Genomic DNA, 22,550 nt, shown 5'->3' with positions numbered 1-22,550 from the left:
CAACACTCAAGAAGCTCGACACCATCCAGGACAAAGCAGCCTGCTTGATTGGCACCCCATCCACCACCTTAAACATTCACCCCCTGCACCACCGGCATACCGTGGCTGCAGTGTGTACCATCTACAAGATGCACTGCAGCAACTTGCCAAGGCTTCTTCAGCAGTTCCTCCCAAACCCACGACCTCTACCACCTAGGACAAGGGCAGCAGGTGCATGGGAACACCACCACATCCAAGTTCCCCTCCAAGTCACACACCATCCTGACTTAGAAGTATATCACTGTTCCTTCATCATTGCTGGGTCAAAATCCTGGAACTCGCTACCTAACAGCACTGTGGGAGTACCTTCACCACACAAATGGCAGCGGTTCAAGGCGGCGGCTCACCACCACTTTCTCAAGAGCAATAAATGCTGGCCTTGCCAGCGATGCCCACATCCTGTTGCATCTCTAACTTTTCCCAGTTCCGACGAAAGGTCATCGACCTGAAACGTTAACTCGGTTTCTCTCTCCACAGATGCTGCCTGACCTGAGTATCTCCAGCATTTCCTGTTTTTATTTCCTTAAAACTGACCTCTTTGACCAAGCTTCTGGTCATTTGCCCTAATATCTCATGTGGCTGGGTGTTAAATTTTGTTTTAGAACACTCCTGTGAAGTGCCTTGGGTCGTTTTACTACATTAAGAGCACTATATAAATACAAGTTGTTGTTGTTAAAATGTATTGGTTAAAAACAGTTATACTCAGTTCTAAAGGAATATTATGAAGACTTGTCTGGCTAAAGTTGCAGCAGGATTGAGGGGTTGCAATATCGAAGGCTCTAGGATTGGGGGTTACAACACAAACTGTAGAGCTATCGGGAGAGGGTCGACCCAATAGCAAGGCCTCAATCCAATCGATTCACTTTATGGTGTGTCAGTGGGAATCAGAAATCAAGGCAGTCTGTTGAAATAACTTTCGGAATACCAATGACAGCGATGTCTACTGTGGTATGTTGTACATTACATCATCAAATGCAAGTAGCGTTTCTTTTTTTGTTAAAAAGAGCAAGCAGCAATCTACCATATGCATCAAATTCATGTTCCTGCTTCACATAATTATAGCAGGCACAGGTTAGAGCAAGCTGCTACATTACTTCAGAATGGATTAATCTCAACAGAGTGCCTTGCTATCATTATTGCCTGAATTGGATTCATAGCAATGCCTTGAACACAAAGGCAATTGATAAATGACAATTATAGCAGCATAATTTCCAGTCACAAAACTATCGCAACTTGGCACACCTACCTTGACCAGGTTATTGCAGAACCAGTACACTCCTCCCATATGCAGCAGCGCCTCAAATACATGGATGGAGCGACTGTCCACCCAGCCTTTATTCAGTATATCATTGAAGTTGGTAATGAGCACCTCTTTAATTGGCTTCTTCACTGGCAGCAGGTTCCGGTATGGGATGGGGTCCAGGTTTGCTGAAGGAAACTTGATGGAGGTTGCAGTCTGCTGCAGGACATCAGCACACATCTGCTCCAAGATCAGGCTCATAATAACCACTCTGGAAAAGAAGACAGGTAGGAGTACTGATAACAGGCTCTCCTGATGACTTGGTCGGTAAATGCACCGACCCTGGCTTTGCCAATATGATTAAGTACTAAGCCTTACAAACCCTGAAGGTGACAGGTTCAATCATCGGGCTGTGCTGAGCCGACCTCAGATAGATGGCAGTTACAATTGGTCACAGCACTTGCGGACAAGGGAAGCAATATAAAAAAAAAATCAACTAGCTCTCAATTTATTTTCCAATGACTTCTGCTGGAACAGTGCACATGGGTGAAGATTGGGCTCAACTGTTATATTGAGTAGCCTGTCTAGACTCTCACATGAAGAATGGCCACTTGGGCAAGGTGCTCGAGCAGTGCTTGCACCCATGGAACAAGAATTCACCATGAATAGTCGCAGAGGGGAGAAAACTAGCGGAAAAAATTACTGATATAATTCAGCCTAAAAGCAAGGCACAGCTTCATTCAGCCACTATTGCCGAAGTGCATTCAAAGGTGTCCAATTTAACCACAACAGTACCAGCCAGTCACAAAACTAATGTCAAGGATCGAGATAAATGGCAGCTCCTTAGGGATAAAAACCAAATACAAAAGAGGACATTTATATAACCAGAAGTTACAATTCGTGCTTTCATTATGGATAAACACTGAGTTGAGGTAAGTAGATCATTGCTAAGTTGAGAGCTGATGCTAAAAAATAATTTATTGACATGCATCAATACAGGAAGAGGGCCTGTTAAAAATGCACTGTTACAATATTCAGAATATGGGTTGTAAAAAGATAACATTATTTCTCTAGGATTGTACATAGGAATACAAAAGGTATTCTGGGAACTGCAATTTGCAACTGTAACTTGTAGCTGGAATAAACAGGTATTTGATTATTCATGAGCCAGTTCAAAGATTATATTGAGGAGGGGGAAAGAGAGGAGGAGGGGGGAAAATGAGTAGCAGTCGTCTTCATGCCCACCAATCCATTTAACATTAGGGTCATTATAACTTGCGTGGAAAGGAAAAGGATGGTGGAGTTGAACAGCTCGGAGTGGTGCAATTTGTTGAATCACAATGCCTTGAGTCACGGAGACGAGATCAGCTCCCAATCTCAACCACTCTGGGCACAAAGCGAACTCCAACAGTTTACTTGACAGGAAAGGAACAAAATGAAGGGTGCACCCCGTCCCTGGTTAGCTTGTGCACACCTACTTATGAGCTGCTTCAGAGCAGCATTGACAGACCTGGAAGTAAATCGTACACCTGCTCTTTCAGCCTGGGAAGGCTTAAGAAAGGAAAAATAAAGAGAGAAAATTAATTTGAGGCAGTCTTCAGAATCAAACAGAGCAGATTTGCTGGGTTTACCTCTCAAAGCTGAAATTCAATGAAATTACCTTTCATTGTAGAACTGAAGGGTGTTCTCCGCATACAGCGGTGTTACAAGCTGACAGATCATCTGCAGCGGTTTCTCACGCTCTTCCAGGCCCAACATCCGAACGTGTGCCACTAACCATGCCACTGCACAGATTGCCATGCTGCAAATCTTCCCCTTGATGTTATCAGTGATTTTCTGGCTCAGATTAAAAACAGAAGAAACTGAACAATGATTCACGCAAATTTGTTTTTACTAGCAACAGATCACACTCTAACTGGAAGGAATGAGGAGTGATAAACTACTCTTACCTGCTTCAATATAGTCACGGGCACCTGATCCAATATAATAGGGTCAAGAAACAGCCCCATTGACCCTGCCCTGCCAGTGTTTTGCCCACTGAATGACAGCCATTACATATACTAGTTTATAGAAGGAGTTGGAACGATCATGGAAATTGTTTTGTGATTCTGTTGATCAGCCTTCATGCCCATTCCCTCAATTCTAATTCATACTGGTTTCAGGCTACAGACAACACCAGGTTTGGAGTTTGTGCTTTTTATTTTAGTTTACACAACACTGGAATTGTCTGAATTTGTATATAAACTCAACTTACCCTATCCTTGTATCTTAGTTTAGGAAGTAACGATTTTGGACACAAAAACCTCTAAACTCTTTCAAAAGACGAATGACACTTGAAATGGAATAAAGTGCAACAGGAGCTCAACAATGTAGGCTCAAAATAAACAATTCAGGAGAAAAAAAGTCAACCAAATTAGATCTTAAAGCAATGAAACTGTGGTTTCAGAGACTTTGAAACAGGATCAGAGGTTATGAGTTCAACATCAGAAAAATGTAAGATCAGCTGGAGTTCAGAAGGAACTTCTTTACTTACAGTTGTGGGCACTGTCACCCAGTGCAGAAAATTCTGCATTTGTGGTTTCTTTAAAAGAGTGCAGCAGCTTTCTGGTATATTAAAAAAGTGTTCTACTCTCACTTTTCCAGCACACTTATTTTGCAATTATCTCTCCTTTTCTGATAGCGTTGACTCCTGCTGAGGTATAGTTCCACCGGCACCAGCCGCCCTCCGATACCTCACTCAGCTCACTATTCTTCGTGTTGGCAGACAATTCTGCAATCTGAGCATCATAAGAAAGTCTGATCTTTTCCTTGCCTATACCTACATACATGCACTTCCAACAGGAATTACTGAACAGCAATCAGGAGTGGAAACCCTGGCTAATTTTCCTTCCGCTTGTCCAGGGATGTTGAGGTCAAATTAGCAACCCTACTGCCACTCTAGTGAGATCAGTTAACTGAGCACAAGCTAGGAATGGAATCTTCTGGTCTGTACAGCTTAACTGAGCGGTGACTTTACCAATTAGACATTGGGCCCCAGCACACTTTCTGATCATGACCACAGTCCAAAGGCAGTAATCTGGAGCCTAGGTGTGCACCGACGATATGCACAGCAACATTATATCTGCTAAGTACACATCACAAACCTGCACAGCTTCAAACGTTAACAATCCATGCTCCCAAGCATTGAGGACCTCGAGGATAGCCGCTGGTGTACAGGAACACACTTCATGCCATTTCACCTGGCTTGAAAGTAAAACGCAGAGTATGGTTACACCTTGGATATGCTGCACTTTATTATTCCAAATGGTAATGTGGTAACAGAGCTTGGAAAAGAAAACAGTGAATACAGATTTGGGAAAAATAAAGGTATTTTTACAAAGCACTAGAAGATGAACACTAAAAAAGATAGAATTGAAAGCATAGAAAGAGACACAAAATATAAAAACAAATAATTTCACAGCTTTGTCACTCATAAACTAGCCAATCTCTAAATTTAAAGTTGTTTTTTGTGATACTGACTGAAGTTGAATAATGTGGATCTGAAGTACTGGTTCCTAGAACAGGGAATCCTGCCTTTCTCTTTAAGATGCGGACTAAATTGCTATTTATTTCAAGAATTTTCACTTTTATATATAGAATTGGTGGTTAGACCATCTGCAGATCATTCAATAGGCACAATACCTACCGCATAAACAGACTGTACAATCTACAATTAGCAAAACCTCTGAATGTGTTCATCACATCATGAATTGAATGGGTTCGTCACATCATGAATTAAACTGTTTCAACAATGCAACTGCTCAACACATAATCTGATCCACACCTATATATCCTGGCGGGTATCGCTCCCCCGATATAAGAAGAACGGTAGCCAGCAAGAAAGAGCGACTCCGTCAAACATCAGATGAGAGGCACCCTCTGCATTGTCATACACCTACACCCAGCCGCCTAAAGTCAAGGAAGAGCTTCATGAACAGTGTTGTTCCATTACAATCAACCTCATCTGAAGCCCGCATCACCTTGTGGAAAGACCGGCTCGCCAGTCTCGAACAACCCCCAGCGATGGAAATTTTACCCGATGAAAGCCTTCCCCCAGGAGCTAATTGCAACTGGGCAATCTGGAAGTGCCTTAACAGACTTAGGACCGGTGTAGGATGCTCAAAGGTGTCACTAAGCAAATGGGGATATTCAACCAGCCCGACAACTTGTGAATGTGGAACTGAGGCACAGACTATGCAACATCTCCTGCAACGCCCATCGTTAGAGGAACCCTGCACTGTTGCAGAATCCAACAACAAGGCGCAAAAATGTGTCCAGTTCTGGCTGGGCTATGTATAGACTGTCCGTGGACACGATAAGAAGACCGTGAAATACAAGTTAATCTTTCAGGAGTTAGATCCAATAAGATCTGAAGTAGACCCTTCATCAGAACTGAATTCTGACAGAAGATCTATACCCGAAACATTAACCTGTCTTTTCTTTTTCCAGTTGTTGATGGTCTTGCTTTGTATCTCCAGTATTTTCTGGTTTTATTTCGTACCAGAAATCCTGGATATTACCGGCAGTTTCAAGGCCTTCCGCCCACCTTTAAAAAAAAAAACATTTTTTGTACCTGACATCACATGCAACATCCAAGATGATTAGAGGGCACCTGACCATGTTAAGTATTTTGTCTATAAACGAACATGTCATACGAACACAAAATAGTGCAGTGCTGAGTCCCGCACAGTTGTTCCTCAAGCCTAAGCACGAGATATTTAACAAGCCGAGAGGACGACTGAGGTCAGCCAATACGCAGGTGCACGGGACTCTCGCTGTTCTACATCTCGAAAATAAACATCAAACAGAATTACTGAAAATCAGGCAGCAACATACACGAGCTTCATTTCAGTAGAGGAGTTCAGATGAGCCACCAGCGACTCGACTTTTGTGGGATCGGCACGGAATCCCTGCTCCGGGTTTAAGATCTTCCCTTCCTCGGGCATGCAGGTCTGCATCCATGTCTCAAAAAACACCACCTCCCCCGACACGCTGGGCTCCGACAGAATTACCTGCAACCAAGAAACAGTCACAGTCACCAGCTCTCCCTGCAAATTTAGAATTAAATGACTGCAGCAATAAAGAACAAATCTACATTTATATAGCACTTTCACGTCCTCAGGATGCCCATAAGATCATTAAAAAAAGGCTGGAGGATATAATTTCACAACAGCTATTCATAAATCTTGTAAAGAAAGGTGGTAGATCATGGTGCGAGGTAAAATCTATCACACAATTTTCTAACAATATGATTGGATCCACACCCTCTCAGACTGTTGCTGCATTTAAACTTTAGCACCAGACATAGAGCCAGTGCGAGGAGCCAGAACAGCAAAAGCAATGTATCTCTCCATCCAGCAATCAAGTAACTGGGCATACATGTTTTATCTATGCTGAGCCATGGAACCAAGTATCCACAGTACAGGAAACTTTGTGCTATCCGGCACCGACGGGACCGAGCTGTTGCCGTCCCATCAAAACTACCGGACAAACCAGCGCTAATGTTGAAACATACGGAGATTTTGAGCTCCGTATCTGGCAACAAACCCTGTTGCTTAGTAACAGCTTCTAAACAGTCGGCCGTACTTTGCAAGCGTCTCTGTAGCTTAGCAACAGCGAGACCTTGCAGAGCCTGACTGGTGAAAAAAAAGCAACGAAAAGAAAAAAAAACTAACGAAACGGCTCCTGATTTTTGCCGGTGGCTCGAGCATTCCGGACAGTTAACCTCCGGATAAACCAAAGTTTCCTGTAGTTCAATAAATCAACTGCTGCAACAGTCCTGTTTGGACCCAAAGTGGCATTGTAAACGTAACTGTCGACTTTAACGAATGTTGGGAAGATCTGGTTAAAATCAGTATATGTACAAATTGGCCTATAAATTCGGTGACGCCCCGCCAGCACGTTTGCGCCGGAAATTTAGCGCCCGCCGCCGAGCCAGTTGTGCCCGCCCCAAATTCACTTTCAGCGCCCCAAAGCGGAAGCGGGTGCTGGTACAGGGTGTGCCCGCCCCGCTTGGGGCGCTGAAAGTGAATTTCAGCGCTGCCGGTCCCGCTGCGCCACCCGATGCGGAGCGGCAGGCTGCTGTACTGCAGGCCTCCCCCTTCTCTTAAGGGGGAGGTGCCTGCAACGGCCGGAGCCCCGTTGAAAGTGCCGGCAAAAGAGCCCGGCACAACGGCGAAGTGCCGGGCTCCACGGAAACCAGCCGGCAATGCCGCGGGGGGGGGGGGGGGGGGGGGGGGGGGGGGGTGGGGTGGAGGAGGCCGGGGAAGGAGGTGCGGGCAGGCGGCCGCCGAAAAAGCGGCCGGCCACACCTCCGCTTTAAATAGCGCCTCTAAGGCTGCAGCACGGCCAGGTTTTCAAAACGTTGTTAGCGGCCGCCAGGGAAGAGGCGGCCGCTACTGAAGATGGGGATCGACGTGGTTTCGGGCGGTACCGGGGCGCTGCGCACACTGATGATGTCATCGGTGCCGGCGCAGCGCTACCGTCTTACGCCGATTTAAAGGCCCACCTAATTTCAGCGGCGACGCAACTTCCGGCGCAACCCACTCTTGCACCCCTAAATGGGCGCAAGCCCAAGGGAATTTCTAGGCCATTAACTTTAAAGCACACTACTGCAAAACCTGCTATATAGAAATGAATAAATGGGGACAATGGGCTCCTTAATTCATTCCACCTCTAAGGGTTTAGGATTTATTCACCAATGAACAACACCACTACTAATAGCCCTTTCCAAACTTCCAGACCCACAAAACTCAGAGGACAAACCAGCAAATTATGTGTGCAAACGGGACCAAGCTGCTCCAAGGGCTGGGTTGCCAGGGCACAGGGGCACCCCTAATGTGTAAAGTGGAATTATGTTACCTAGTGACAGCAAACTGTATTTTCAAGAGTTTCACCAAGGAGAGAGTGCAGCGAAGATTCACCAGACTGATACCTGGGATGGCAGGAATGACATACGAGGAGAGATTGGGTCGATTAGGCTTATATTCGCTGGAGTTTAGAAGAATGAGGGGGGATCTCATTGAAACTTACAAAAATCTAACAGGACTAGACAGACTAGATGCAGGAAGGATGTTCCCGATGGCGGGGGTGTCCAGAACCAGGGGTCACAGTCTAAGGATAAGGGGTAAGCCATTTAGGACAGAGATGAGGAGGAATTTCTTCACCCAGAGAGTGGTGAACCTGTGGAATTCTCTGCCACACAGGGCAGTTGAGGCCAATTCATTAAATATATTCAAGAAGGAGTTGGATATATTTCTTGAGGCTAAAGGGGATCAAGGGATATGGGGAGAAAGAAGATATGAAGAGACGCTCAGTCACTCAACCAGGAAACACCAAGACTGGTTCGACGAGAATGACCAGGAAATCCAGGAACTAATAAGCCGCAAGCGCAAGGCATTTCTGATCTGTAAACAGCAACAGAACTCGAGAGCAAGAAAGCAGCTCTACATAAGCCTGAAGGCCGAGGTCCAACAAAAAACTCGCAACCTAAAGAACAGATGGTGGGTGGAGAAAGCGCAGGAGATCCAGCAGCTAGCCGATAACTATGACGTGCGTGGATTCTTTAGCGCAGTCAAGACCATCTACGGCCCAAGCACCCAAGGCCCTTCCCCACTGTGGGCCAAGAACTGAGAGGTACTCATCAAGGACAGGGAAGCAGTCAGTGCCCGCTGGAAGGAGCACTTCGAAGATCTCCTTAACCACGACTCTGTCTTCGACACGAGTGTCCTCAACTCCATCCCACAGCATGCTACCCGCCACCATCTCAGCAAAACCCCAGCCCGGCATGAGGTTGAAAAGGCCATCCGACAACTGAAGAACAAGGCCTCAGGAGCAGATGGAATCCCTGCCGAGGCACTAAAGCATGGCGGAGAAGCACTACTGGCGCGAATTCATGAACTCATTTCTCTTGTCTGGAAGGAGGAGAGCATGCCAGGGGATCTCAGAGACGCCGTAATTGTGACCATCTTCAAGAAAGGTGACAAGTCCGATTGCGGTAATTACAGAGGCGTTTCCCTGCTATCTGCCACAGGAAAAGAATCCTCCTCAATCGCCTTCTCCCAGTGGCTGAAGAGCTCCTCCCAGAGTCACAATGCGGATTCCGCCCACTAAGGGGCACAATGGACATGATCTTCACCGCACATCAATTATAAGAGGAATGCAGGGAACAGCACCAACCGCTGTACATGGCCTTCTTTGATCTCACAAAGGCCTTCGACACTGTCAACCGTGAGGGATTATGGCGTGTCCTCCTCAAATTTGGCTGCCCTCAAAAGTTTGTCACTATCCTCCGCCTGCTTCACGACGACATGCAAGCCGTGATCCTGACCAACAGTTCCACCACAGACCCAATTCACGTACGAACCGGGGTCAAGCAAGGCTGTCATCGCACCAACGCTCTTCTCAATCTTCCTTGCTGCAATGCTCCATCTCACCCTCAGTAAGCTCCCCACTGGAGTGGAGCTAATTTACAGAACAAACAGGAAACTGTTCAACCTCCGTCGCCTCCAGTCCAGATCCAAGGTCGTCCCATCCTCTGTCGTCGAATTACAGTATGCAGACGATGCTTGTGTCTGCGCTCACTCGGAGGTCGAACTCCAAACCATCGTAAATACCTTCACCCAAGCATACGAGAGCATGGGCCTTACACTAAACATCCGTAAGACAAAGGTCCTCTACCAACCTGCCCCCGCCACACAGTGCTGCCCTCCGATTATCAAAATCCACGACAAGGCCTTGGACAACGTGGACCACTTTCCATACCTCGGGAGCCTACTGTCAACAAGGGCAGACGTCGACGACGAAGTCCAACACCGCCTTCAGTGTGCCAGTGCAGCCTTCGGTCGCCTGAGGAAGAGAGTGTTTGAAGACCAGGACCTCAAACCCGGCACTAAGCTCATGGTCTACAGGGCAGCAGTGATACCTGCCCTGCTGTATGCCTCAGAGACATGGACCATGTACAGCAGGCACCTCAAAGCACTGGAGAGGTACCACCAACGCTGCCTCCGCAAGATCCTGCAAATCCATTGGCAGGATAGGCGCACCAACGTCAGTGTTCTTGCTCAGGCCAACATCGAAGCTCTGACCACGCTCAATCAGTTCCGATGGACTGGTCACATTGTCCGCATGCCCGATACGAGACTCCCAAAACAAGCACTCTATTCGGAGCTCCGGCACGGCAAGAGAGCCCCAGGTGGGCAGAGGAAACGCTTCAAGGACACCCTCAAAGCCTCCTTGAAAAAGTGTAACATCCCCACCGACACCTGGGAATCCCTGGCCCAAGACCGCACAAAGTGGAGGAGAAGCATCCGGGAAGGCGCTGAACACCTCGAGTCTCTTCGCCGGGAGCAAGCGGAAGCCAAGTGCAGGCAGCGCAAGGAGCGCACGTCAACCCAAGCACCCCACCCACCCGCCCCTTCAACCACCATCTGCCCCACCTGTGAGAGACTGTAGGTCCCGCATTGTACTCATCAGTCACCTGCGAACTCATTTTTAATGTGGAAGCAAGTCATCCTCGGTTCCGAGGGACTGCCTAAGAAGAAGAAAGGGATCAAGAGATATGGGGAGAAAGCAGGGACAGGGTACTGAATTTGGATGATCAGCCATGATCGCATTAAATAGCGGAGCGGGCTCGAGGGACCGAATGGCCTACTCCTGCTCCTATCTTCTATGTTTCTATTACATTTGAGGTGGGAATAAAATGTCTTTAATGCATTGCTTTCCATGTTAATGCTTAACTGCTCTAAATATACATCTGAATAGCTGTCTAAATCTCACAATGTGAGCTTTATAAATTAAAAAATCACTAGCAACATGGTCTATAGTATTTTTGCCAAAAATTATGGCAATTTAGCACCGTCTGGTGGGCTTTCAGCAAACATAAAAAATAAAATTTGCAATGAAAAATGTAGAGCAGGAAGATAAGTACAGATGAGGGAGATGATTCGACCCATCCAGTTCATGCTTCCAAAGAAACCTCATCAGAGCATCCAAGGTAAGAGTGAGAGCTACCGTTTGCATTCAGTATCTGATACATAGAGAAGTACAGACAGGGGAGGATATTTGAAGCAAAAAAATTCCATCAGTCCATTTGTGATGATGTAGTTATAGGTATGGTTATCAGCAGCATCTGAAGCTCCCCATTTAGTGGTAGCAATTTGCAGCTACAAGAGTGACTGTTATCATGACGGCGATGCCTAAATATAATGGCCCGGAATTAGTGGTCAGTGGCGAAGTAACGGTGCTCGCCGCTGCCCTCGAAGAAAGCTGCCCACCAAGATCTAGCGATCTCTGTGGCGTCCATTTCAGCTCTCCCGACCCTTGTTTGAATCTGGCGCCAAATCAAGCGAATCTCCAGCATCGCGCAACAGTGATGTCATCAAGCTGGTTGAGCAGCCAATCACATTGAAGAAGTAAAATGCACAGATTCTAATTTACTTTTTTATAAATTTTAGAGAGAGTGAAATAAAGACTGGGGCATACACATAGGATTAAGGTAGAAGCTGAAATATCAAACAAACTTAAAAAAATATTATTTTAAAAACCATGTAATATTTAGTCATATTAATGGAAAAATTTGACATTCCACAAATATAATATTCGTTTTTCAGGGCCAGAACTGTTGTTCAGCAACATTTAAAATCCAATTACAGGAAACTCTTTGGTATCCGGCACCGACGGGACCGGGATGGTGCCGGTTGATAAAAAATTCCAGATAACGGAGAGGTATATCTACCGAGGCTATTTTTAACAAACAAAAATAAAAAAATCAAGAAATGTGCAGTATAATTGGGTACGCACCTAGAGAATGTTGTGTTAAATGGATGGTGGAAGATGCTTGATTAAGTACAGTACTGCCAGTTGAGGGTAATCCATAATTACTTAACAGTAAAACAAAACTTATAAACGACTGTATACTGTAGATTTCGGAGTGAGAATTGTGCCGGTTATTAGAGCGTTCCGGATATTGAGGTGGCGGCTAAACGAAAGGTTCCTGTACACCTCTTTCAACGAGGCTTTCGGGGGGGCGAAGAGGAGGGGGTTAAACAGTGACATTCCCGCGTAATAGGGGAAGTTTTTGTCCTTATATGTAATTTCAATTGATTGCCGGCTCTGGGGAGTTCCACAGCGCAACCTGCGGCGGAGCAGGGAATGACTGACCGCAACTTCAGGATTTCCGCGTTGATCTGCACATGCGCTAAATCCTGAAGTTGTTGTCAGTTTCAGTGGGGTAAGGACGGCGAATGCCGACAGTTTTGCCATCAATTACCACCGCAAGATCCGGGCCAATGCGCTTGGCATACTTGGCAAATCTCATTTAGACTAGATTTCGGAATAGATTGACAAACCCAGGTTGCACTTACATCGGATCCATAAGTCTGAGCAACGTGGCACAGCATGAGGAAGGAAATGTCAAACAGCAGTGCTCGGACGGATGCGGCTTTCGCTGGAAACAAGGAAAGACAGAACATATCAGTGAGTTTTATTCAGATAGCCATTGGGTAGGACTGTACAAATCTTCTGCTAGGTTGGCGTAAAACTAAACAAGAACTTTTTAAGAAGTCAGTGAACTGGATTCAGAGATTTAGGGCTGGATTTTATCAACGGGGGCACGTTGGGGGTGGGATTGCTGGTTGTCGGGTTTCAGTCCCGCCCCCAATGACGTCCGGCCAACCCGCGCTATTTTCCCTTGATTGACCTTGTTAAGCCCGCCCTGCGGGCTTAGCCGGTGACAGAGGACATCAGCGTATGACGTTTCATCTGTCGAAAATTTTTGACATACGAATTGTCAGCGTTTGATAGCTTTGAGAAGCTGTCAAGCACTGACAATCTCTGTTCTATGGTGAGCCCTTGCACAAAGACTCACCAAAACCTCTTCCCTCAGCAGACATCAGATGGCTGCTGCATCTGAGAATGCAGCAGCCATTCTGTCATCTCTGCCGTTGAGATGAGGCACCTCCGGATCCCCAAGGGTTGAAGCCTGCAGGAAGAAGCAAAGGTAAGTAAACTTTTTCCAACACTTTACACTCACCTCTCATACTTACCGCTCCACACTTGCACCCATCACTCACCTCCACAACAGACTTTTCGATCCCTCTCACCCCCCGCAGACCCACTGCTCGCCTCGCTGACCCCGACGAGGCTCACAGCCGTCGGGAAGCCCGCACTTGCAGGGGCAAAATGGGGATAAGCCTCAAAACTGCCTGTTAACTACCTGTTAATAGGCAGTTAAGTGGTTGTAATCCCCTTCCCGCCTCGAGGAGACGGATCCCTGCGCGAGTCGGGGACCCGCCTCCCGGGAAGATGGCACGGAGGCAGGCTGGGAGCGGGTTCGGTACCCACGCCCAGTTTCTGCCATTTTCCCGGCAGGCCCGCCTCCATACCCGCCTCCTCAAGGCTTAGTTTTCCCCCCAAAATGCTGACTTTACCAGGAGTGTGCGCAGTCCACAAAACTCTGGTATCACTAGAGTGCTGAAATCATAATCCAACACTTGCTTTCCATTTTCATACTCTGCTATAATTTAGGGTATTCCACAAGATTTATAACTAGGAAGGTTATAAGAACCACCTGGTGTTAGATCTGTACCGTCTAAGATTTGTCTGATATTGAAATGCTTGGATAATTCTAGGAGATATATGATGCATATTATCCAAGGCATCTGACAAGCTGTATGCACGGAGTCAAAAGACTCACTTCCAATGAATGCATATTATTGCCTGTCCAGAGCTGCATATTTGGACCCAATTATTATGGGATACCCAACAAATAGGCTACAGTATATAGCCACTTTACCACTCAATGTGATGGAGTGCAACCACATCACTCTCTGAGCATTAAAGGAAGGTCAGCGATAGCTAAAGTTCAATCATGGCAAAGCAGATTTAATCAGAATCCTTTTCTTGGGATTTCTGTAACACATCTTTCCTTCCTCTCACTGCAGAAAGTATACTGGGTTACCCAGATAGGTCACTGGGTCGGTGCAACAAATTGTGTGATAGTGAGCTATACAAATGCACACTTTGCTGTTAGCTGATTTCTACCAATGTAGAGAACAGCTGTTCCCAAGGCCCATGGGCTTGGCAGAGAAAAACACAGCCAGGGTTCCAACTCCCAACTGTTATCCAATCAGCCCTGCTGGAAAGAGCAAGTGTGCGGACACCCTAGTGTCCCGTTATGACGACCCCCCCACGATGGAATGGCCAGCACTTACTGTCTAGGCGGACACTGGAAGAATGGGCAGCTGGGCGAGATATCAGGATGAGGTTAAGACTCATTGAACCACATCTGAACCCAACATGATCCAATGTTTTTAGGAAAAGAGCGGTGTAAATAAGCCTGAAAAAAAGAGTTCCTTTCAGTAATTATTCTAGACCCTTAGCACATTTACTTTAAAGATCAGTAGGATGAATCATAATTATACTTACATCCCTCCCCACTGATGTGCTTGGCAAATTCATTTAATCTGAATAAAACAATAAAATTGGGGAAAATGTGAATTAGAGGTTAGAGGTTGCTACCTGGATAACTACAATTCAAAATGATCAATGTCAGGAAAAATCTGACAGTCATCTGTTCTCTGAAACTATATGGGGGTCAGACCAAACAGCTTTGCAAACTCAGACAGTAGGCACTATGGCCTAGAAATTAGCTATAGCCCCGTCAGCGGCCAGAATTTACCGCTGGGCGCGGAGCCACTCACGCCCAGCCGATATTCAGTTTCAGCGCCCAAAGTCGAGGACGGCCGCTGTTCAAGGGTGTGGCCGCCCCCGCTTGGGGCGCTGAAACTGAATATCGGCGCGCTAGTGGCCGCAGCGCCACCCGCAGCGGAGCGGCAGGCTGCGGTACTGCAGGCCTTCCTCCCTCTCTTAAGGGGGAGGTGCCTGCAGCAGCCGGAGCCCCGATCGCGAGTGCCGGCAAAAGAGCCCGGCACAACGGAGAAGTGCCGGGCTCCCGGAAACCAGCCGGCAATGCCGCGGGGGGGGGGGGGGGGGTGGAGCAGGCCGGGGAAGGAGGTGCGGGCAGGCGGCCGCCGAAAAAGCGGCCAGCTGCACCTCCACCTTAAAGCGCCCCACTAAGGCTGCTGTACGGACCCGGTCTCCGAATGTTATTAGCGGCCGCCACGGAAGAGGCGGCCGCTACTGAAGATGGGGGTCGGGCCAGTGTCGGGGCGGTACCGGGGCGCTGCGCACACCGATGACGTCATCGGTGGCGGCGCAGCGCTAACGGCTACCGCCACAATTAGCGCATCAATGAAGTTCGCCCGAAGTTTGCAGACTGGCGCAGAAGCCCTCTTTGGGCGGTAACTGGGCGCAAAGCCCACTGAATTTCTAGGCCTATATGCTTAATAATAATATTAGCAATTATTAATATCAGCTGTTGCTGATAGTAAATCAGATGTTACATTGTTTTATAATGTAATGCACAGGAATATATAATGTACTAGATGAACACTTCGCACCACAACAGTGTCCCTAGTCTACTTTGCTGCAGGATACTGCTCTGCCTCATGGTCCAGCAGCCACCACACAAAGATTGTGGGCGTGCAGCTAAACGCCGCCGTGAGGACGGTGTCACGGGCGTTCAAGTCCACTCCAACTGAGTGGCTCTCGGTGCTGCCCCACATTGCCCTGCCTGCCATATGCCGCGACGCCACTGTGCTCCGTGAGATGGAAAAAAATCACAAGCCACATCGACCTGCCCATTCACAAGATATGAAAAACCCACCACCAAAGTGCTTAAAATCGTGCCGGCCATTCTGGGAAACAGCAGCCAATATTCATGCAGCTGGCATCAACCTACTATCCAGATGGACGAATCGTGGGACACATGCAACGTAAAGGACCAACACCTAACTGACCCAACAGCAGAGGTCCCTGGCTTCGACTGCCCTCGAAGACAGTGGACAGTGCTCAACCCAATCCACACAAGGCATGGACGATGCGGCCGCCTGCTCCACAAGTGGAAGATGAGGGACGACCTAAAGTGCGACTGTGGCCACGCGTCCCAGACCATGGAACACATCACATCAACCTGTCCACTAGGATCTCTCCACTCGGCATCTCAGGAGGCCATCGAATGGATAGCCAAACTAGACATCCCACTATAGGATTTTCCCGTCATGCAAAACAACAACAACTAAGTGACTGTCCCTGTGAGGTCACAAAGTCTAACTACTATACGTAAAACCTTAGCCCATCTGTTCTCGCCATGCTTTCGTCACCTCCAGACTTGACAACTCCTATGCTCTCCTGGCCAGCCTCCCATTCGCCATGCTCTGTAAACTTCAGCTCATCAAAAACTCCGCTGCCTGTATCCTACGTCCAACATATCTATCACCACTATGCTTGCTGGTCTTCACTGGCTCTCAACACCCCAAACTCTAAAAATATAAACAGAAAATGCTGGAAATATACAACATGTCAATCAGCAGGGGAAAAGGAAGGTCAATGTTTCGGATACGTACCGTTCATCAGATACTAACTAACCCTGCGGTTTATTCTCCGCATTTTCTATCTCCCCTTACGATGGGCCAATTACAACAGTACTCATCTGAGGAATTAAACCATTCATAGAAGCTTGTTATCCTAGCCAAGACTAAATTGATCTGGTAGAGCAATTACATCGTATAAGAAATGACTATCAACAGCCATTACAATATTTTCATTGTGAAACAGGCCCTCGGTGAATTCAGCGTCGCTTTACACTTACTTGACAAATTTCCTAGCAAACGATTTCAGTTTCCCAGTAGCAGCGGCAGCTGCCAGGAGCAAATCCAAGCTCTTCCCAGAAAGCATGTGACCCAGAACTCCCAGCAGTCCCTCAGGAGATTTGGAATGGTCTGCATCCATGGTCTGTAGGAGTATAGGGAGAGAAGTTTAAGGTATTGCATCATGTTGTAGCTACATAAATGGTGTTTAACATGCGCTCATAGTGGCTATGATGTCTTTGTGTGGGCAGTAGCACTTTGGGACTTACTGTGTGTAGGTAGGGTACACTATGTTACAACAGTGACATTAATATACATGAGTGCTACAGGAATATAACGTTCCAATTCTTAACCATCAAGTAGCATTTGAATAAATGTCATTTAATATTTTGATAATTGAACAAAAGTGCCATGGTACAAGCTCTGGGTCACAATACTGGATCACTTAATTTCAGTTAATGATGCATCAACAGTGCACGGGTAGACTCATGTCCAGCAACATTTACATTGGGGGAAGTTGAAACCTTATTTCCCAGAACCTTCAACAGACAGATTTATAAACTTAGACTGGATTTTAATTCAAGGACTGGAAGTAACACCACACTGAGAGGGTAGATGGTGTCTTGGTGTAAAGTCTCGTCCAAAAGACGACACTTCCGCCCGTGCAACACTCTCGCAATACTACACTGGAGTGTCAGCCTAGATTATGTGCTCAAGTCTCTGGAGTGGGGCTTGAACCCATGACCCTCGGACACCAAGGTGGAAGTGCTACCACTGAGCCAAGCTTGACAAAATACTGCTCAAAATTAAAATTCCATTAGGTTAACGAAAACAAAACGCAGAAAAATTCACCTTTAAAATATTAGTGACTGTGGGCTCTGCACGCAGAATAAGGCCTGGATTGGGCTGAATACTGGCATTTTCAGCAGATTTTAGTCGTGGAGCCAACTCCCTATCTGCTGTTCTGCAACAGGAAAAAGAAGAGGCTTTAAGAAACAGTTTCAGATATCAGAAGTTACCTTAAATGTGTTATATAACTTAACTCCCACCTCTGCAAACTCAGTCACTATTTGAGACGACTGCAAAATTACCAATACTTGTCACTTACTCACAAGTCCGATGATTTGCATAAGTTTTTTTTTTAATGCTTACACTTCAAATGGGAAACTTAAAAATCTGTTTACATTTTTGACACGAAGCGCAAGCATTTAAAAAAAATTGCAAGTTGCAAGACTCGTCAGTAAGTTGCAAGTGTTGGCAACACTATGAGAATTTAAACAAACTAATCTTCAAAAAAACACAAGGCTATTCACCAGCTCACACACTTTACAGGCTCCATTTCATACGGTATTTTTGTGAAAAGAATGGAAGAAGTGCAAAATATCACCTGGGTAAAAAGGCACTTTTCTTGCACTCCCAATGAGTCAACAGTGACGTTCAGCCACAACCCTGTTAGACGATGCATTGTTAGCGTGACATCAAAATACAAACTTCTCAATTAAAAAAAAAATCTATTTAAACTCCCATCATGAATTTAACCCAATGGGCTCCACTTACAATGGAAGTGGCTTGTCTAGACAATCAGGCAATCCAGACAATGCAATGTCTGCCCTGAGTAACTGCATATAAAGGGTTTGGCCCTGATTCTTCGCTCCCCAAACTTCCCCAATTCCACATCCACTCTACGGCCAACTCTCTCTGAATTCTGCTGGGCAGCCCAGAACTAGCACCGCAACAACGGCTGATTTGTCTGCCTGATTATGCTGGGCAAAGCACCTGTACACAGACATGTCTGCTACAAGAGGCTTACACTCTAATAAATGAATGGAAGAAAAACAGAGAGCAACTTGATTTCATAGGACCTCAATGTGACTGTCTGCCTGCTGGCCTCTAGTGGGCAGTGCCTAATTTCTGCTACTAGATGTCAATTAACAAACACACACTGAAATGTTGTAAAATCAAATTCAATTTTTTTTGATGGTGGGAAAAAGTTTTTCATATTAGGAATGAAATCACATTCAAAATACTAAACTGGAGCACTTTTTAAAAATTTTTATTTGAATATCCCAAGCAATTTGCTCCCATCAGTTGATCTTAAATACAGCCTAACATACTGCAACATCCAGTGGCAAAAATAAGATCACGTCTTTGAAACTGTTCTGAACGTCAACCTGAAACAATAGCAGGTGACTAACGTCATTGTTCATTCTCCTCCCTTCCCCAGATTAGATACATTTTTTTTGCTGTAAATTCGGTCTCTTCTTACAAATTCCAGAAGACAATGTATCTGCAAAATTAGCCATTTAGTGCATCTTGGGATCATAATTTTCTTCCAGCTGTCCATAAGAGAAAGGTTTGAAAAAAGAGGCTACTGCCTCTCCCAGTGCCATTCAGGTTTACACAACTACATATTTAGTAATTGAAGTTTATGTAAATTATTCATTGCAATCGCATTCTACTTGTATCCTTTTTACTTATATCATACCAGAATAGAATTTGCAAACAAACTGCAAAAACATTTTCATTGTAAAGTAAGCAGTGCTTTTTCAGGCATTGACCTCCACAAGCAATACACACAGAACAGTGACACTTGAGGGACAAAAGGATGTCCTTCATCTTCCCTCAAAATGCACTATAGACAGCATCAGTCCTACCTTTTGTTGACCAGGTTTTTCATATTACCCTCCGAAAGAAGCCCCAGTTTTCCACATTCCTGAAGCAAAAGACTGACGCAGTCACAGCTATGATGGGAAGGACAAAAATACATTAATCTAATGCAGCAGGAAATAGTTAATAAAGCTGAATCGCTGTGCCACTGCAGTTCTCATTTTCTTCCCGCGCCCCCGCCCCCTATATTTATTACCCTAACCCCAGGTTTTTCATTGCATCATGCAACATTCTCTGGAATGGATGGGCAGATCAACTCTCCCTTCAGAGAGGTATCTGGCCTCGGTTCAGACTCTTCACCTGATGTCCACATCGTAGATCGGAATATTGTGCGTATAAATGTCACCCTGTTCAAGAGAAAATGCCAGTTCCTTGCCCTCTAGCATTGCTATTGTTCGTCGACCCTTCCAGTCTATACCACAGCATGTCACGATGCCACTGCTGAATGCCACTGCTTTATTTGTTAATCATGTAAGTTGTCAGCAACACAGACCCTTGTAACCGTAAACACTGAGCTATATTTATAGAAGTCCCCTGGTTTTAGAGTTTGTGGCAATCTTTAATACTTTATCTATGCCCTTAAGAATCTTGAATATTTGAATATCTCCCTTGAGTTTTGGATTTTATAAAACTTTTTTTTTTTTAATTAAAAATGTTTTTTATCATCTATTCTCTGCACTTCCAAACACTCTTTTCCAATTTCCCACCTCCCTCATGCACAGTGACGTGCAGCAGATGAGTACAGTTTGGAGGAACATCATGATCAAACCCATTAGAAAGATTTGAGAGTTTGCTTTCCACATTTAGTTAGTCCTGAACTCACTAAAACAGTTCACTGGTATTGTGAAGCATCTTTAAAATAAAACCTCAACGCCAATAAAACCTCGCCGTCAGTACTACTCATCAACCAATACCTGCAAAGCAGTCATTTTTATATTTTTTTGAACGATATTGCCATTTAAAATTTAATACGTAATAAGGACACAATTCACAACTCTGTGTCATACTCACCATATTGCACTGCTACCACTAGATGGCAATAAGTACCGAGAATCAAGTAAATCACTGACAAGTACAAGTTCAGCCAGGTTGAGTAACAGTGATGGCAGCTATTCCAACAGATGACCAGAGATGCCCATGAAGCCAAGTGGTTAAGCGGTTGCAATTACTTTGACAGCTCGTTCAAACCGCATGAATGCAGGATTGCCCAAATTGCATATCTGGACCAAAATCAGACATCCAGGACTAGTTGGCAACTCTCCTCCCAGCCTGTGGGTTTGTTATATACAAACCCTGTGACAGGATTAGTGGCGTACATTCTGTTCACCAGAAGCTGTCTCGTGTGTCAGGAAATTTATGACATGCTCCTGATAATGCATCGCCATCCACCTACCCCTCCACTCTGCCAGTGCAAGAGATTAACTTCAGCAGTTCAGATTACCACTTTCTTGGCATAAATCCTCCACCAACTGAAAAGTGCACTCTACCCATTGATCTAGCATCACAGAAGGATACAGCATTGCTAAGAATAAGAATAATTAGTACGTTAACCTGTTTTAGGGTGGAGCAGTAAAGTGCCTTTCAATAGCTGAGAGTTTAACTTCACAGAAAAGGTATTAAGAACAGAAATACAACCACCACCCAACACACACTAAGGGACCAAAGATAGTAGCACCATCAGAGATCCTGGAGACGCCCGAGCTCTCACCTGCACCTCAGAAATCTGACGCATCACTTACTTGCATCGCTGATCTGCCTTGTCCAGAAGTGGAGTAAGTTTGAGCAAAAACTCAAAAGCAGTGTTCACATCTTCAGTAAAGTCCTGCACCCAAAATAAGCACAAAAATCGTCAAGGCACCAAGAGGCTTAACTAAACACCAAGTAATGCTCGTGTTTAGTTCAGATTGCATTTTTTGGGGAGGGGAGGGGGGGTGGGGTCTACAACTCTGCTACCTGGACAAGAGAACAAGTTTTAGTAAATGCATGGAACCAGTCGCAGATGCCCCCTCTCCTGCAATCATAGAAACATAGAAGATAGGAACAGGAGTAGGCCATTCGGCCTCTCGAGCCTGCTCCGCCATTCAATGAGATCATGGCTGATCATCCAAACTCAGTACCCTGTTCCTGCCTTCTCCCCATATCCCTTGATCCCTTTAGCCCTAAGAAATATATCTAACGCCTTCTTGAATATATTTTAAATGAATTGGCCTCAACTGCCTTCTGTGGTAGAGAATTCCACAGGTTCACCACTCTCTGGGTGAAGAAATTCCTCCTCATCTCAGTCCTAAATGGCTTACCCATTATCTGAACTAAAGAAGCACCAACTTAAGAGTGCCTTTTATCTGTCAGCAAGAAAACCCAAGCCGATTTGATTCCCATCGGTCACTAATGAAAGAGCGGAGTGGTGAGACACGCAAAAAATAATTCAGTTATGTTACACAAGAACTATATAAAACCACGGGTAGAGCAAGCCATTTGCTTTCACTCAGAAACCAGCATTTTCACTGCTTTTTTTTTGCAAATCGTGCAACGTCGGATAAGTGTAGTGATTTATGGGATACATCACAACACATCATGTTGTGCTAAAGCACTTGCCCTAAACATGGATGTGGCAGAAGCAGATGTTGTGTGTCAAGATGACCCTGAATCAGTTTGTTGTATTCCACCTCCTATCAGGCTTGCTAGTTATATACTGGGCTTGCCGAGTCAGGACTTAAAAAAATTACAATAGAAAGAAGATATTCTGGTGATATTTACAGCCCAGTGACACAAAAACCATTAGCTCATAGTAACAAAAGAATGCCCATCAGACTGTGGGTGTGGTATAGCTAATTAGGAATTAAATGCAAGCCTTAAAT

At 45.6% G+C, this 22,550-nt stretch overlaps 1 protein-coding gene and 1 non-coding gene across 2 annotated transcripts in view; both read right to left on the bottom strand.

The window, feature by feature from the left end:
* Window positions 1-22,550, bottom strand: part of med24 (mediator complex subunit 24) — a 70,176-nt gene that overhangs the window by 24,493 nt on the left and 23,133 nt on the right. Inside the window, exons 11-20 of the mRNA XM_085966541.1 lie at window positions 21,432-21,514; window positions 19,680-19,766; window positions 17,878-17,989; window positions 17,028-17,170; window positions 14,744-14,781; window positions 12,682-12,764; window positions 6,155-6,330; window positions 4,423-4,522; window positions 2,940-3,115; window positions 1,286-1,550 (exon numbers count right to left, since the gene is read on the bottom strand). Of these exons, the coding sequence (XP_085822667.1) occupies window positions 1,286-1,550; window positions 2,940-3,115; window positions 4,423-4,522; window positions 6,155-6,330; window positions 12,682-12,764; window positions 14,744-14,781; window positions 17,028-17,170; window positions 17,878-17,989; window positions 19,680-19,766; window positions 21,432-21,514 (1,263 nt within the window). The remainder of the gene's footprint in view (window positions 1-1,285; window positions 1,551-2,939; window positions 3,116-4,422; window positions 4,523-6,154; window positions 6,331-12,681; window positions 12,765-14,743; window positions 14,782-17,027; window positions 17,171-17,877; window positions 17,990-19,679; window positions 19,767-21,431; window positions 21,515-22,550) is intronic.
* LOC147101252 (small nucleolar RNA SNORD124) lies at window positions 14,148-14,257 on the bottom strand. Its single transcript, XR_015073508.1, has one exon. It is a non-coding gene; the product is annotated as a small nucleolar RNA SNORD124 (small nucleolar RNA).

This window comes from Somniosus microcephalus, chromosome 24 (genome assembly GCF_052327205.1).
Source record: "Somniosus microcephalus isolate GS21.2 chromosome 24, FLI_Smic_1.0, whole genome shotgun sequence".
Lineage (NCBI taxonomy): Eukaryota > Metazoa > Chordata > Chondrichthyes > Squaliformes > Somniosidae > Somniosus > Somniosus microcephalus.
Note: the sequence above shows the minus strand (reverse complement) of the source record. Positions and strands in the feature narration are given on the sequence as shown.